The 16,435-nt window shown below is 27.4% G+C and overlaps 4 protein-coding genes and 1 long non-coding RNA gene across 5 annotated transcripts; all 5 read right to left on the minus strand.

Moving 5' to 3' along the window:
* Nucleotides 1–2,723: 2,723 nt before the first annotated feature.
* Nucleotides 2,724–3,500, minus strand: LOC118646086. Its single transcript, XM_036288379.1, has one exon. It carries the CDS (start codon nucleotides 3,498–3,500, stop codon nucleotides 2,724–2,726), a length of 777 nt encoding a protein of 258 aa, XP_036144272.1.
* A 1,148-nt stretch (nucleotides 3,501–4,648) lies between these two features.
* LOC118644149 lies at nucleotides 4,649–7,826 on the minus strand. The gene is made up of 5 exons (XM_036288435.1): nucleotides 6,154–7,826; nucleotides 5,470–5,569; nucleotides 5,226–5,333; nucleotides 4,866–5,021; nucleotides 4,649–4,769 (listed from the first exon to the last, which is right to left on the minus strand). Exons 1-5 carry the CDS (start codon nucleotides 6,933–6,935, stop codon nucleotides 4,719–4,721), a joined length of 1,197 nt encoding a protein of 398 aa, XP_036144328.1. The 5' UTR covers nucleotides 6,936–7,826; the 3' UTR covers nucleotides 4,649–4,718.
* Nucleotides 7,827–7,978: 152 nt separating this feature from the next.
* On the minus strand, nucleotides 7,979–11,167 carry LOC118646274. Its single transcript, XR_004963813.1, has 3 exons — nucleotides 10,407–11,167; nucleotides 10,174–10,281; nucleotides 7,979–9,431 (listed from the first exon to the last, which is right to left on the minus strand). It is a non-coding gene; the product is annotated as an uncharacterized LOC118646274 (long non-coding RNA).
* A 1,941-nt stretch (nucleotides 11,168–13,108) lies between these two features.
* On the minus strand, nucleotides 13,109–14,382 carry LOC118646273 (odorant receptor 67c-like). Its single transcript, XM_036288792.1, has 5 exons — nucleotides 14,289–14,382; nucleotides 14,072–14,179; nucleotides 13,731–13,886; nucleotides 13,524–13,602; nucleotides 13,109–13,423 (listed from the first exon to the last, which is right to left on the minus strand). Exons 1-4 carry the CDS (start codon nucleotides 14,376–14,378, stop codon nucleotides 13,552–13,554), a joined length of 405 nt encoding a protein of 134 aa, XP_036144685.1. The 5' UTR covers nucleotides 14,379–14,382; the 3' UTR covers nucleotides 13,109–13,423; nucleotides 13,524–13,551.
* A 289-nt stretch (nucleotides 14,383–14,671) lies between these two features.
* On the minus strand, nucleotides 14,672–15,460 carry LOC118646087. Its single transcript, XM_036288380.1, has one exon. It carries the CDS (start codon nucleotides 15,458–15,460, stop codon nucleotides 14,672–14,674), a length of 789 nt encoding a protein of 262 aa, XP_036144273.1.
* Between the last annotated feature and the right edge of the window lie 975 nt (nucleotides 15,461–16,435).

Raw genomic sequence — 16,435 nt, forward strand, 5'->3', positions numbered from 1 at the left:
CTTTATAGCTGATGAATATTGCTTCAACATATTATGATTCAATTATACTTATGTAAAGAACAGTTATATAAACCGTATTCAGTAATGTGATATTGTATTGTTAAAACTTTTTAAATTATTTTATACATTTCAAAACATATAAAATAATAAAATAATTGGTATTGTACTCATTACAATACCAAAAACAATCATGTAGCCGTAATTTTCATTAGAAACTTGATTTGCTTTTGTTTTTTCTCAAAATGGGTTTCTGAATTACAATTACATAGATAATTTTACTTTTTAAGAATTTTATAAAATTGTGAAAAAAAATAAAAAGAAATAATATCAATTTTCACTTCAAAGTAACAATGTAAATGGCAAAAATATTTGAAATATAGATGTACTTATAGAAGTTAACATACATACATGAGTATATTTTGCAAGATATAAATCATGTAAATTTTCTCTATTACATATATACTATATATATATATATATATATATATATATATATATATATATTTATAAGGAATATATTTATCTTTTTCAGATAATATATTAAAAAACTGAAATTTTGTAAATTTATTTTATTTAATAAGTTACTTCTTTTTAAATTTACTGTATTGTTTTCACGCTTTAATTTTTGCAGAGCAAAATGTACTAATGTATTTATTTATTACCATATCCTTTACCATTCTTTAATTATACAAATAATAGATTATAAAGCGATTTATATTTTTATGAATTACAAAATAGATTTTTGTAAGAAAAATCAAATTGTTTTATTTGACTTATACCTTTTTGTCCTGCAATTATTAAGTTCTACGATGCTCTTTTATATATAATGTCAATGACTAATTTATTAATGCTTACATTAATAAATATATTGTATGTAATAATTTATAGTTGTATATATGGCAACAAATATATAATTTCGTATTTAGTATTTAGACTTAAGAAACATTTTGTACATATTAACTTAATTATTTAATAAAAAAAAGAGTTTAGCTAATGATAATAATGTTTATTATACTGTACGATAAATTTTCACGATAAAATAAAAATTACACGCTATTATTGCTGACATAATCGAGATTTTTATTTCTTCTTTATTTATATCTGATATATATACATACATATATATATATATATATATATATCATGTGTTATATAAAATCCATTAATAATACTTATATAAATATAAATATCTCTAATAATTTCCTTGTGATTTTTATCTGAAAGAAATATTATAAATTTGAGCGAAATGATAAACTGTTCACAAGTTTACTAATTATTATACATATATTTATCTCCTCTTCTTGGCTTTATGCTAAAGCAAATAAAGATATTATTATATTACATATATTTACCTTCCATAATAAAGTTTTACATCTTATTTAGGATATTTATAGTAGATGTTTATGTTCTTCATTATTTTTTAACAATTTTTAAACATAAAACAGAAATGGAGTATGCCTGATTCAAAATCTGAAATATTTTTAACAATGTTTTAAAAAACTTTTAAATAACAATAGTTTTGCGTAAGTGCAGATATGTATAATAAATACATGTGATCTTACTGTCATAAATGATGGCAGGGAAATAGTAAACTTTTCAAATGCGGCAATTCTACATTTTAGACTATTGCCTAATATTAATAACATAAATTTGCGTTTTATTGACAGCCGCGATTGATACCAATTTTCATGAAATGCCATATATGTCATTTCCGTACTCTAAATCAAACATGGAAATTAACTGCGCATTCGAAATATAACTATTAATTATGAGTGTCTTTTGATTTAATGTTACTATTTCAGAAATGTTCACAGTTCGTAAATGTTTTCTATTCTATTCAAACAAAAATTCATGCAATAATATCTTCTATAAATATTTAAAAAATAAATGTTTATTTTATTGTCATATTATATTATTTGTTAGAAGCATATATATGTATAATATATAGTAATAAAAATATGCTGCTGCAAATCTTCAACGTAATTATTGAAATAAATAGAGTAAAAATAATATATAGCAAAACATACCGCATCTAATAATTTTTGTACATTAGAACACAATATATAAAATTGTAATATTTCACCAGAAGCAAAGAAGATCATCGCAATTCGTTCAACAACAGTCGTCAATAGTCTCTAAAAAGTTATATTAAAAGAAAGGAAGAAATATATCATTACACTTGCTTACATAACTTTCAAATATTCTTTTAATTTGCTCACATTAAAAAAATTTTTTAATTTTTAAAACAAAATGTGATTACTATTATTAGAATTATAAATTTTGTAAATTAATTAATTGTCAACTATTAACGTAAACATATAAAATAATATATTCCGTGTGAAACATTGTTAATAGATGATAATAAATTATAATTAATAATAATTTGCGTCATTAATATTTATAAATTAAAAGAAAATCGGTATAAAATATAAAACAATTAATATTAATAAATATTACTCACTGTATTACTTAACATGACACCGACGAAAGAGAACCGTAAGATGCTACTCATATAAATTAAACAAAAGTTTGATGACAGTAACTTCTTCAGCATAGACGACATACTGAAAGAGATACACAGTACAACTTACATATATGGTAAAATAAATAACGCTAAAAATTTTCAATGTCAAGAATGGTAACTTGATAATAATTGAATGAGATAAAAAGTAAAATTAATTCATAATAATTTTATCAACAAATATTTAATATTCATCGACTACTTACTGAACTACGGCGTTAAAATGCCTACATATTGCTATCATCTCTGTTTCTGCCCCTAAATCTATATTTTTCATTCGAGAATTAGCACGTTTATCCTGCGAATATTTTTCTTGAAATAGTTTGTGAAGTTTTACCGCAATGTAACGATATTGAGCTGTCATCAACATCACAAAATTCAACATATAGATGTCCACGGCCGCCTTTTTAAAAATAACATACACGCTGCAGAGTACCAACATAAAACCACCCAACAGGAAAATTTCCGTTGAGAATGGCTGCTTGGAGATGGCAAACGGCAATCTGTAATCCTCATAGAAGAAAGAATTCTTTCTGAAGACTGCCGTGAGCGGCACGCCGATCCAAATTACCACGGTTGTGACGCCAGACAACCAGTAAAATTTGAATGGAGAATGCATCAGTTTTAGAGAAGCCATCACAATGCACCTCATGGTCTCGTCCTGAACGCGAAGAATGTCATTCATATTTCTGATTAATTGTACAATCAGATCCCTGTGCGCGTGAATACGCACGACCATGAAGAATACTTCTGCGACGAACACGGTGCCAATCATGCCGTCGCTTATAGCTTTCATCTTGGACACCATGTTAAACCCAATAAAAAACGCAATAACTATGGCTAAGATCATCAACCATATAACAGCACTATATATCTTCCAGCCAATGGGGAATCGCGAATTATCTGTTGTCATTGGAAACAAGTTGCCAGACAGCAAATTTATTCGTACGTTCAGAAGATTTACGTTTTGAAAATCCATGTTCTTGATACAGTTTCTTTTAAACATTGTGAGCATTTGATGCTTTCAATACTTATGTGTTCAATGCCACTGTGAATTTAAAACTGAACGTTATCCAAATGAAAATGTTTGCTCATACCGAATAAGTGTATGTAATTACAGTTAATTTGGAAAAAAAATTGATTGATTTAATCAATTAATCCCTAAGAACGACTTTCTGAAAATTCCCTCTTTAAACACAAAAGGAAAGAAACTTTGTAACTAATTACATTTAATGTTCAAAGTTATTGTTAGCACAACTGGTCCTTGAGAGCTACCTTTAGTATTAAACGTGCTTACTCACTCCTCGGTTTCCATATTATCACCGAGCATTTTGTTTTCTCTAGAAGAAAATGAGCGATTTAAACTATCGAATGTAAAAAATGTTGATAAAGTATTATCAATTTTTGGAAGTATATTAATTTTACTTTCTAGTGTTATTAATATGCGATGTTGTATGTACATACGATGACAAATTTTCATTTTTTAAATAATTACTTATGATTGTTCTGTGATCGCTATCTAAGGTAGTAGATTAATTACTACAATATAACAAATGTCTCTCGTTGAACGATAATTTTATATTATACGTATAAAAGAAATGAAGAAGTTCATTAATAAATATTGCAGTGACGGTTTATTGCAGCAATGCTCACATTACTCTTACTCTCTTTATTATATTCATTAGTATGATATATAGATACATAAATTTTATTGTAATTTGTACTGTGTTGTGTGAAAAAAAATTCATAGTTTCTGGTTTATTGTTCTGAAGTAGCGAAAATCTTTAGAATTTTAAAAAATACAATGTATAAATTTTGTCAATGAAAAAGCTACGTGTTAATCTACATTATGTTAAGTTGAATATGGATTTACTTCGTAAATAAATGTTATTCTTTGAAATATTGAAGTAAATTTCAGTTTTAATATTGACAGTTATACACAATACGTACATAATAAATTTTTTACAGTTTTAATCTGCTATGCTGTTATTTTTAATTTTCATTTTTATTATCTTCTAATACTATTTTTATAAATTATTTCGTTATATTATAATAAGTGGTACACGTTTCTAATTACTAATTTTTTAATATAATTACTAATTTTAATTAAATTACTCACAAATTTATTTACCATTAGTTTAAAAAATAAAGAATTTATTTTAAAAATATTGCATTTAAATAACATACGTGTTTTTCATTATTGTGCTCGTAAGAGAAGAAGAGTAATCGAATACGATTGATTTAAGATCTAAAAAGATTATAAAAAAAAATTTAGAGAAATAGACATGAAATTTCATTATAACGTCATTGTTTATAAAAATATAGAAACTATATAAACTCTTACCGTCATAAATGAGGATAAAGACAAATTAAACTTGTCGCACATTGAAAGCTTGCACTCTAAATTATTACTTAATATCATCGACATAAATGTACGTTTCACAGATGGTCCAAACTGATACCATTTTTCGTGAAATGCATTATTTGTCATTTCTTTGCTCTAAATTAAACATACAGAATAAATTAATATATATTTCAATAAATGTTTATTTAACAATAATTTTAAATGTATTATATATATATATATATATAAAGAGAGAGAGAGAGAGAGAGAGAGAGAGAGAGAGAGAGAATATTTTATGCCAAAATAAGTGATTACGACAATTTGTAAGATAAACTTTGTAAATATTATATTGCAACTTACCGCGTCTAGCAATTGTTGAAGGCAAGAGCACAACATGTAAAATTGTACTATTGAGCCACATGAGTACATTATGATCAAGAAAGCTTCCAGGAGATTTGTTGATGGTATCTTAATGTAAAAATATATCGCTTATATAATTTATACATATGCACATATTTATTTTCATATTTAATATTAATTTTCTATATTAATATATTAACTGCCAATATTAATAGAACAATTAATGTTAGCACTCTTTACTTACTGTACTCAACATGATACCGACAAAACAAAACCGTAAAACGCTGTTGACATAAATCAGACTGAAGTTCAAAGACAGTAATTTCTTTAACATAGATGATAAGCTAAAACAAAGCTCCCGTCACATAAGATATTATAAAACGTTTTATTATAAGTATTCTATACTTTTATATTTGGAATTTAGTCTGAACATATTAGAAATTATATTTTAATCGATAAAAATCTTCATTTCTCGTTCAACCTGTAAGATTGCACATTTATCAAAAAATGTTTATTATATCATATGTTTATATTATAAATCACTCCAAAATTATTACATTTTAATGTAGTTTAATTTTTTTATATTTAATTTTGTCATATTTTTATCATTAACTGTAATGTAGTTTAAATTTTTAATATTTAATTTTGTCATATTTTTATCATATTTAGTTTAACTAAATTACGTAAATATGTAACAGAATATAATAATAATAATAAAATTAAAAATATGATACGCGTAAGTGTAGTATAAGAGTGTAATGGGATTTTCTTTCAAATGAGAATTAAGAAAAATTATTATTATATAAGTTAATTTTTAGATTTCAATTTTTTTTAATAATTTGCCTTTATTGTTGCATTCTTACAGATATTTTCTTTAAAAAATTGATTTAGTTTATAATCTTGAAAAAATCTTTTTCTTATTACTTACTGAATAACAGTGTTGTGATGTCGACATAATGCTGTCACTTCTTTTTCTACCCACCGATTTATTCCAGAGTAATATTTCTGGTGAGACTCATCGAACTCACTTAACGAATTTCCGTCTCGAAATATTGCCTCAAGTTTTATGGCTATATATCGATACTGTGCCGTTATCAATAAAACAAGATGTATCATATAAACATCCAATCCGACCTTCTTTACAAAAATGTATATGTTACTAATTAGTAGGAAGATACTGCCTAACAGAAAGACATTAATCGAGAATGGCTGTTTGGAGAAGACTGCTGGTGTCCTGTAGTCATCATAAAAGAAGGAAACCTTTTTGAAGACCAATAGGAACGGTAAGCAGGCCCATACCAAAATAGATAACGAGCCAGATAACCAATAAAACTTGAGTGGATTCTCCATAGGTTGCAGAGTGGTTGTCACAACGTTCTTCATCGTCTCGTCCGCACAGTGTAAAATGTCATTTAGTTTCTGGATTAAGCGACTCACCAGCTGTTTGTGTGAATGAATCCGCGCAATCATAAAAAACACCTCTATGGTAACCACAGAAACAACTGTACCGTCTTCTAAAGCTTTCCCTCGTGATACGAAAAATAATCCGGGAAATAATATAATTGTTTGAATAAATTCAATTAACCATATCAAGAGGCTATATATTCTCCAAGTTATCGAAAATTGCGAATTTCCTGACTTCAAGGGCAGTAAATTGCCCGAGAGAAGGTTTAAGCGAACGTTTAGAGGATTCACGCTTTGAAAGTCCATATTCTCGGTAGCTGTTCCTCGTGATACAAGTTAGATAATAGATCTCTTTTAAATATTAGTTTTTATATCTATATATACTTTATTTATATGACCGTCACTGATATGTTTAATATTAAGTATACAGAGACAACATAAAAGTCGTTTGTTTCATTTTACGATTCTGTTATCTCTTATTTTTCAGACTGATGTAAGTTGCTTTTCTATCGCGTTTTGAAAGTTACCCTCAGCCAACCGTGGATCTACAGTCATTCATTATATTCCCCTTCGACTACTCCTTTTCTGTTCGGATATTGTCAATATATAATACAAAGACAAGAGATATTCTACTATCTTCAATTTTAATTAAACACGTTGACAAAAGCAGAGACAGCAGTATCGCCCCATGAATAGACTTACAATTAGAGAGAATCTTCATATATTGCAAGAAAATGAAGAAATTCATAGCTAAATGTTGCAAGAATATATAGAAATTTATTGCAGTACGACCTTTTTCATTATGTTTATTGTGAAAATGCATGCAACTATAAGCTTCTTTGTAATTATCATTACTTGTAAAGGAACAATTATCTTATAGTACTTAGTTGACTACAGCACGGTCGAAACCTGACTCTGTCTAAACGCGAACTTCTTAAGCTTAAGTTTATAGATTAATCCAGTTTAATCTGAGAGATATTATTGTAAACATTTCAAAGAAAACTTATTCAAAGTGAATTACATATAATTGAATTCTAATATTTTACAAATGAATACTTCAGGTTTGTTTAAAATTTTTATTTTATAATAAAAAATAGATATAGTAGATAAAAAGATCATAACGTTATAACATAGTTCTATATGTATTGAAACATTTCTATAAAACTGAGAAACAGATATCTATTGATTCTAAGAAGATAAATTTCTTTTCTCTTTTATTGTTATAATAAATTACAAATATGTTTTCCATTTATATTGTATTAAACAAACTTTTATTTTTCTTATGTAAATGCTCTAATAAGAATATTTCTTTGTAATTAATTTTAATTATATTTTGCTTTAACCATTAATTTCAAAAATAGTAAAAAAGTAAATAGCGCGATAATTAACGCGCAAATTAAAAATAAATTTGTTTAATTCTAAAGCTTTTTTTCTTTCCTTTATCTCTCTCCCTTTCTTGCTCTTCTAATCTATCTACTGTCATTAGTTTTATATGTTATTATATACATCTATCTGTATAATTATACTCTCTACACAAAAAAAAAGTAATATAACCAATAACATATGTAATTGTGGGCTGCCAACTACATAAAATACTCAATACAATAATATTTACTGTTAATGCAAGTACAATGTTGATATTGCAATAGCATATATTATTGTATTGAGTATATCTGTAGTTGGCAGCAACAACATATCTTACCGGATACAGTGCATTTTTTCAGTGTATAAATAATTCATACATATCTAAATTTATAAATATATCTTATCTCGATTTTACATTACTGTTCAGATACACGTAATTTGTTGCATTAATACTATTCAGAAAAAAATGTAGAGAAATGCTCTGCATACTTCTATGTAATTGTCTTATTTTATTTTGACTAGTTCAATGTTGCGATCTTTACAAAACCAAACATCACACATGATGTTGGTTAGCACGAGCAAAATATTTTAATATGTCATTATGCAATATCTGATAATTCTATCTTCATATGTCGTTATTAATCCTTTATATAAATTGTTAATTTTATTCACATTTTTATTTAGATTATTTAAATTAATTATTTTTGTTTTACATTGCTATTGAACCATTGCTTATTGTAAAAAAAGTATACAAAGCATTTCTTTCATATTTGAAATTATAAATACACTATGATATCTCTCTTTTATCAATAGACTATTTATCATTACGTGTGACAGTATATTGGAACAAGAAATAAGTTCCTGCACAATATTACGTTCTAGTTGCAATAAAATTTACATTTTCTTCTAATGTTTGCTCACTATCTATTTAAAATTTTATTCAATTGTTAAACGTATTATACTACACATGGCAATATTAATTCCACTAAAACAAAAATTATATATTTTAAATAAACAAAGTTAACTTTTCAAAAAAATATTAGATATTTAGATTTTATTTATATAATAAAAAGTATATACTCACTATTACATTAAATATTTTCAGCAATTAGTTTTAACTAGTTCTTAATAGAAAAAGAGCGATTGAGTACGCTTGATTTAAAATCTAAAATATTCAGAAATTTATAATATATATTTTAGAATATTTTTTATAAAATATAAAGAGAATACTAAATATTAGAATAAATAAACTAATGACACGTGGAATATGTAAAAACTTACTACCATGAATGAAGACATGGAAAGATTGTACTTTGCAAACGTTGATAATTTAACATCTAAATTATTCGCCATTATCATTAACAAAAATGTACGTTTTATGTATGCTCCGTATTGGTACCATCTTTCGTGAAATGCAGAATCCGTTATTTCAACACTCTAAATTAAAAAATATTTGTTCCGTAGAACAGATTTAGAAAATTCCAGAACAAGCGAGAAGTTCCCGTAGCGTGAAGTGGGGATGTTAGACAAGATGATGCAACTTGTGACCGCCCACGGTGTAAAACAACGAATGACCGTGAATCTATGACCGCCTACCTTACAAGGTAGGGGTAGCGGGTTACGTAGGGTCAGCGAAAAGGATACTCACTTCTGTGCGAGATCTCGTCTAGTACGGTCACGTATTTAGTCTAAAGTCAGTGCGATTATTCGTGTAATTGTTTTAGTATATACATTTATATAACCTTCGAACGTTTATCATAAGACAATTCACCAACTGTCAGGGTTATCCCGCAGTTGCAGTGTAGCGAGTCTGACTCGCGTACCGGGGCCCCGCGTACCCGCGTATAATACGAATTATAATACGAACGTTATAACGATACGAGTAGTCGAAGCATTACTAACTCGTATAATCACTGAGGGGTTTTTATGCCGTAAGGCTTTTCCCCTACGAGCAATAAAGGTTTGTCCCTGAGCTCAATCAAACGTTTCATTTATTCAACCTCCCACCAAAAAATCGAAATAGCGGAACTTATCCTTACCGGAAGGTTTCGACGATACAATATTTATTATAACATTTTTATTAAATACAAACATTTCCTGATTTAACAGGAAAGTTTCTCATACGTAATATGTGTATATATGTATATATATGTATATATACACAAATATGTATTTCTACCGCATCTGATAGCTGTTGCACACAATAACATATTATGTAGAGCTGCACTATTCCGCCGGTTGCATACAAAATGTACAGGAATACTTCCCACAAAGTTATCAATGGTATCTAAAATTTCTCAAAACATAGACCACATATTATACTGATTGATAATGTACAACAATTATCTTGCCTTCAGATTTAGCAAACAACAGATCTAGCTAGAATAATTAATATTAGATATTGTTACTCACTGAAATTATCATAATAGCGATGCAACAAAATCGAAAAACACTAATTAAATATATTAAACTGATATTTAAAGACAATAATTTTTTTAGCATTATCATTATGCTGAAACAGAAAGCATCACATACAATTTAAGACGTTATTAAAAGATAAAGTAAGAATTAATATTGTAAATATTATTATGAATGTATTATTGCAGATAATTATAATAACAAATTTAGATTGCGATAAAACGTTTTAAAAGATTTAGCTTATTGCTAGAATTTAATAACGATTATATCCTCTTAATTCCAAAATGTATAATATTATAAACTCGCCACAAATATATTTCATTTAAACTTAAAATCTTTCAAAATTTATAATTTTTGAGAAATTTTAGATAATAAACTTACTGAATAATCATGTTATGATGTCGACATAAAGCTTTTATCTTTTTTTCAATATAATAATCTCTCTTAAGATGACATTTTTTTGTATCAGATTTGTCCTGATCACTCGGAAGAGACTTATTTTGAAATATCATCGATAGTTTTAATGCGACGTATTTATATTGTGCCGTTGTCAGCAATATCATATTTATCATGTAACTATCCACGCTAACTTTCTTTGTAAAAATATACGCACTGCTGCTCATCATAACGACACTTCCCAAAACAAAGATACCGGTCGAGAATGGCTCTTTACTGAATATAACTGGCATCCTGTAATCTACATAGAAAAAAGAATTTCTTTGAAGAATCAATATTAACGGTGTACCAATCCACAATAATATGGACATTACACCGGCCGACCAATAAAATTTAAGAGGCATTTCCATAGCTTTTATAGTCGTTATAACTATATTTCTCATCAACTCGTCATCCATGCGCAGAATATCATTTAAGTTCTGAATTAATTGTTGCACTAGTCCTCTGCATGTGTGAATTCGTATGACTGTAGTGATCACTTCCATGGTAATCACTAAACCGATTAGGCCGTCTTTCAGAGCCTTCTCTTTCGGCACAAAAAAATACCCAGGCACTAATACGCATGTTCGGATTATTTCGAGTAACCATATCAGAAAACTGTATATTTTCCAAAACATCGGAAACGAGGAATCGTCGGCGGTCATTGGAAATAAATTACCTGACACCATGTTTAGCCGAACATTTAGAGGATTCACGCTTTGAAAGTCCATATTCTCGGTAGCTGTTCCTCGTGATACAAGTTAGATAATAGATTTCTTTTAAATATTAGTTTTTATATTTATATGTATTTTATTTATATGACCATCACTAATATGTTTAATATTAAGTATACAGAGACAACATAAAAGTCGTTTGTTTCAGTTTATGATTCTGTTATCTCTTACTGTTCGATTTAGACTGATGTACGTTGCTTTTCTATCGTGTTTTGAAAGTTACCCTCAGCCAACCGTGGATCTAGTCATTCCCTTCGACTACTTCTTTTCTGTTCGGATATTATCAATATATCATACAAAGAAAAGAGATATTCTATTATCTTCTATCTTCAATTTCAATTACGCACGTTGACAAAAGCAGAGACAGCAATATCGCCCCATGCATAGACTTACAATTAGAGAGTATCTTCATATATTATAGGAAAATGGAGAAATTCATAGCTAAATATTGCAAGAATATATGGAAATTTATTGCAGTATGACCTTTTTCATTATGTTTATTGTGAAAATGCATGCAACTATAAGCTTCTTTGTAATTATCATTACTTGTAGAGGAACAATTATCTTATAGTACTTGGTTGACTACAGCACGGTCGAAACCTGACTCTGTCTAAACGCGAACTTTGTAAGCTTAAGTTTATAGATTAATCCAGTTTAATCTGACAGATATTATTGTAAACATTTCAAAGAAAACTTATTCAAAGTGAACTACATATAATTGAATTCTAATACTTTACAAATAAATACTTCAGATTTGTTTAAAACTTTTATTTCATAATAAAAAATAGATATAGTAGATAAAAAGTAAAAAATTATAATGTTATAACATAGTTTTGTATGTATTGAAACATTTCTATAAAATTGAGAAACAGATATCTATTGATTCTAAGGAATTTCTTTTTTCTTTTATTGTTATAATAAATTACAAATATGTTTTCCATATTAAACAAACTTTTATTTTTCTTATGTAAATGCTCTAATAAGAATATTTCTTTGTAATTAATTTTAATTATATTTTACTTTAACCATTAATTTCAAAAAGAGTAAAAAAGTAAATAGCACGATAATTAATACGCAAATTAAAAATAAATTTGTTTAATTCTAAAGTTTTTTTTTCTTTCCTCTATCTCTCGCTTTTTCTTACTCTTCTAATTTATCTATTGTCATTATTTTTTTATATTATTATATACATCAATCTGTATAATTATACTCCCTAATAAATAATTCATACATATATAAATTTATAAACATATCGTATCTCGATTTTACATTGTTATTGAGATACACGTGACTTGTTGCATTAATAATATTCAGAAAAGAAATATGGAAAAATGCTCTGTATACTTCTTTGTAATTGTCTTGTTTTATATCGATTAGTTCAATGTTGCAATCCTCACAAAGTCAAACATCACACATGATGTTGCTTGACACGAACAAAGTATTTTAATATGTCATTATACAATATCTGATAATTTTATCTTCATATGTCGTTATTAATCCTTTATAAATTGTTAATTTTATTTGTTATTTAGATTATTTAAATTAATTATCTTTGTTTCACATGGCTATTGAACCATTGCTTATTGTAAAAAGAAGTACACAAAACATTTCTTTCATATTTGAAATTATAAATAAAATACATTATGATACGTCTCTTTTATCAATAGACTATTCATTATTACGTGTGACAGTATATTGGAACAAGAAATAAGTTCCTGCATAATATTACGTTCTAGTTGCAAAAATAAAATTGACATTTTCTTCTAATGTTTGCTCACTACTTATTTAAAATTTTATTCAATTGTTAAACGTATTATACTACACATCGCAATATTAATTTCACTAAAACAAAAATTATATATTTTAGGTAAACAAAATTAGCTTTTCCAAAAAATATTAGATATTAACATTTTATTTATATAATAAAAAAATATATACTCACTTTTACAGTAAATATTTTCAGCAACGTTTTAACTAGTTCTTAATAGCAAAAGAGCGATTGAATACGATTGATTTAAAATCTAAAATATTCAAAAATTTATAATATATATTTTAAAATATTTTTTAAAAAATATAAAGAGAATACTAAATAAAATGTAAAGAAAAAAATAAATAAACTAATAACACATGGAATATGCATAAAACTCACTGCCATAAATGAAGACAGAGATAAACTGTACTTTTCAAACGTTGACAGTTTAATTTCTAAATTATTCGCCATTATCATTAACAGAAATGTACGTTTTATGTATGCTCCGTATTGGTACCATTTTTCGTGAAATGCAGAATCCGTTATTTCAACACTCTAAATTAGAAAATATTTATTATAACATTTTTATTAAATACAAAAATTTCCTGATTTAACAGGAAAGTTTCTCGTACGTAATATGTGTATATATATGTATATTTTACACACACACACACACACACACAAACACACACGCACGCACGCACGCACGCACGCGCGCGCGCGCAAATAGATATTTCTACCGCATCTGATAGCTGTTGCACACAATAACATATTATGTAGAGCTGCACTACTCCGCCAGCTGCATACATAATGTGCAGAAATACTTCCCATAAAGTTACCGATGGTATCTAAAATTTCTCGAAACATATATCGCATATTATACTAATTAATAATGTACAATATTTATGCTGCCTTTGGATCTAGCTAGAATAATTAATATTAGATATTGTTACTCACTGAAATCATCATGATAGCGATGCAACAAAATCGAAAAACACTAATTAAATATATTAAACTGATATTTAAAGACAATAATTTTCTTAGCATTGTCATTATGCTGAAACAGGAAGCATCACATACAATTTAAGATGTTATTAAAAGATAAAGCAAGAATTAATATTGTAAATATTATTATGAATGTATTATTGCAGATAATTATAATAACAAATTTAGATTGCGATAAAACGTTTTAAAAGATTTAGCTTATTGCTAGAATTTAATAACGATTATATCCTCTTAATTCCAAAATGTATAATATTATAAACTCGCCACAAATATATTTCATTTAAACTTAAAATCTTTCAAAATTTATAATTTTTGAGAAATTTTAGATAATAAACTTACTGAATAATCATGTTATGATGTCGACATAAAGCTTTTATCTTCTTTTCAATATAATAATCCCTCTTAAGATGATATTTTTTTGTATCAGCATTGTCCTGATCACTCGGAAGCGACTTATTTTGAAATATCATCGATAGTTTTAATGCAATGTATTTATATTGTGCCGTTGTCAGCAATATCATATTTATCATGTAACTATCCACGCTGACTTTCTTTGTAAAAATATACGCACTGCTGGTCATCACAATGACACTTCCCAACACAAAGATACCGGTCGAGAATGGCTCTTTACTATAGATAACTGGCATCCTGTAATCTACATAGAAAAAAGAATTTCTTTGAAGAATCAATATTAACGGTGTACCACTCCACAATAATATGGACATTACACCGGCCGACCAATAAAATTTAAAAGGCATTTCCATAGTCTTTATAGTCGTTGTAACTATACTTCTCATCAACTCGTCATCCATGCGCAGAATATCATTTAAGTTCTGAATTAATTGTTGCACTAATCCTCTGCATGTGTGAATTCGTATGACTGTAGAGATCACTTCCATGGTAATCACTAGACCGATTAGACCGTCTTTCAGTGCCTTCTCTTTCGGCACAAAAATACACCCAGGCACTAATACGCATGTTTGGATTATTTCGAGTAACCATACCAGAATGCTGTATATTTTCCAAAATATCGGAAACGAGGAATCGTCGGCAGTCATTGGAAATAAATTTCCTGACACTATGTTCAGCCGAACATTTAGAGGATTCACGTTTTGAAAATCCATGATCGCTATTTTACAGCAAATTATGGAATAAAAAATAAAATATTTGAAATAAAATAGTTGAGTGTGACAAAACAATTCTATTAACTCGTAATTTAATTTCCATGGTGCATTTAATTTTAATCACCGTCTGGTAATTTTAAAATTTTATGCAAAGTTGCACAATTATAAATTTTAGCAAGTTATTTGCAATTAAATAAGTCTTATGGAGCAACTTATGAGCAACAAAAATAATGTACTTAAATTTAATAATATTTTGCTTGAAATAATTATTTCTTTATGATTATTAGCAAATGCCATTACAAGAATCTATAAACACTTTATAAAATCAACATCTGGTGTGAGCGAAAGACAATGTGTCTTCACATATCTACTTACCTTTATTCATTCATACTCCCTTCAGTGCCTAGAAGGCGACATATGACATTTCTACCAGGATTAAAAGTTGCTTACAGAATTTAAGCAATGTATACTATTTCTCTTCAATTTCTGTTTCTCTTTGTCTTCTATGAATATATCATGTTGTACGATGGTAGGCAACGATTTTCTACGTCAAGAATGTCCAAGAGTATTCTAAAGTAATTATTATCTACAATTTCACATACTACTGTACGCATAATAATTTACGTGTCTTCTTTCATTACTAGTAGACAGTAACGGAATAGTTTACAAATAATTGGTATAATTCCTTAGCAGCTGTCATTTCGTTCAAACATAGAGCTGGAAGCAACCGTGAAATTCGCACTTTGTAATTAGCACTAGACCGTACAGTAGTCATTATCTTATTGCTCGTCACTGAATTGCTGCACTGCGAAGGCCAGAGAAGTCGTAGTATCGAATAATATCTTACTCGTACATCATCAACGAAAAATTATCTGTAATCTATCTGTACATATATATAATCTGAGAAAATAATTTGAAGTGTTAATTTTATATTATAAGCTATGAAGTATTTTGCAGAAGTTTTACATATTTATG

Source organism: Monomorium pharaonis, chromosome 6 (genome assembly GCF_013373865.1).
Source record: "Monomorium pharaonis isolate MP-MQ-018 chromosome 6, ASM1337386v2, whole genome shotgun sequence".
NCBI classification, from domain to species: domain Eukaryota; kingdom Metazoa; phylum Arthropoda; class Insecta; order Hymenoptera; family Formicidae; genus Monomorium; species Monomorium pharaonis.

Excerpts from the sequence above, each read along its gene's own strand:
- LOC118644149 (XM_036288435.1), bottom strand. The coding sequence starts at position 6,935 with ATGGACTTTCAAAGCGTGAATCCTCTAAACGTTCGCTTAAACCTTCTC. Across the intron at positions 5,334-5,469 it reads TCGGTATCATGTTGAGTACA|ATACCATCAACAAATCTCCT; the intron begins GTAAGTAAAGAG and ends TTTTACATTAAG. Across the intron at positions 5,022-5,225 it reads TTCAACAATTGCTAGACGCG|AGCAAAGAAATGACAAATAA; the intron begins GTAAGTTGCAAT and ends TGTTTAATTTAG.
- LOC118646086 (XM_036288379.1), bottom strand. The coding sequence starts at position 3,500 with ATGGATTTTCAAAACGTAAATCTTCTGAACGTACGAATAAATTTGCTG.
- LOC118646273 (XM_036288792.1), bottom strand. The coding sequence starts at position 14,378 with ATGCTAAGAAAATTATTGTCTTTAAATATCAGTTTAATATATTTAATT. Across the intron at positions 13,887-14,071 it reads TGCAACAGCTATCAGATGCG|AGTGTTGAAATAACGGATTC; the intron begins GTAGAAATATCT and ends TTTCTAATTTAG. Across the intron at positions 13,603-13,730 it reads CTCTGTCTTCATTTATGGCA|ATTTTAAATCAATCGTATTC; the intron begins GTGAGTTTTATG and ends TGAATATTTTAG.
- LOC118646087 (XM_036288380.1), bottom strand. The coding sequence starts at position 15,460 with ATGGATTTTCAAAACGTGAATCCTCTAAATGTTCGGCTGAACATAGTG.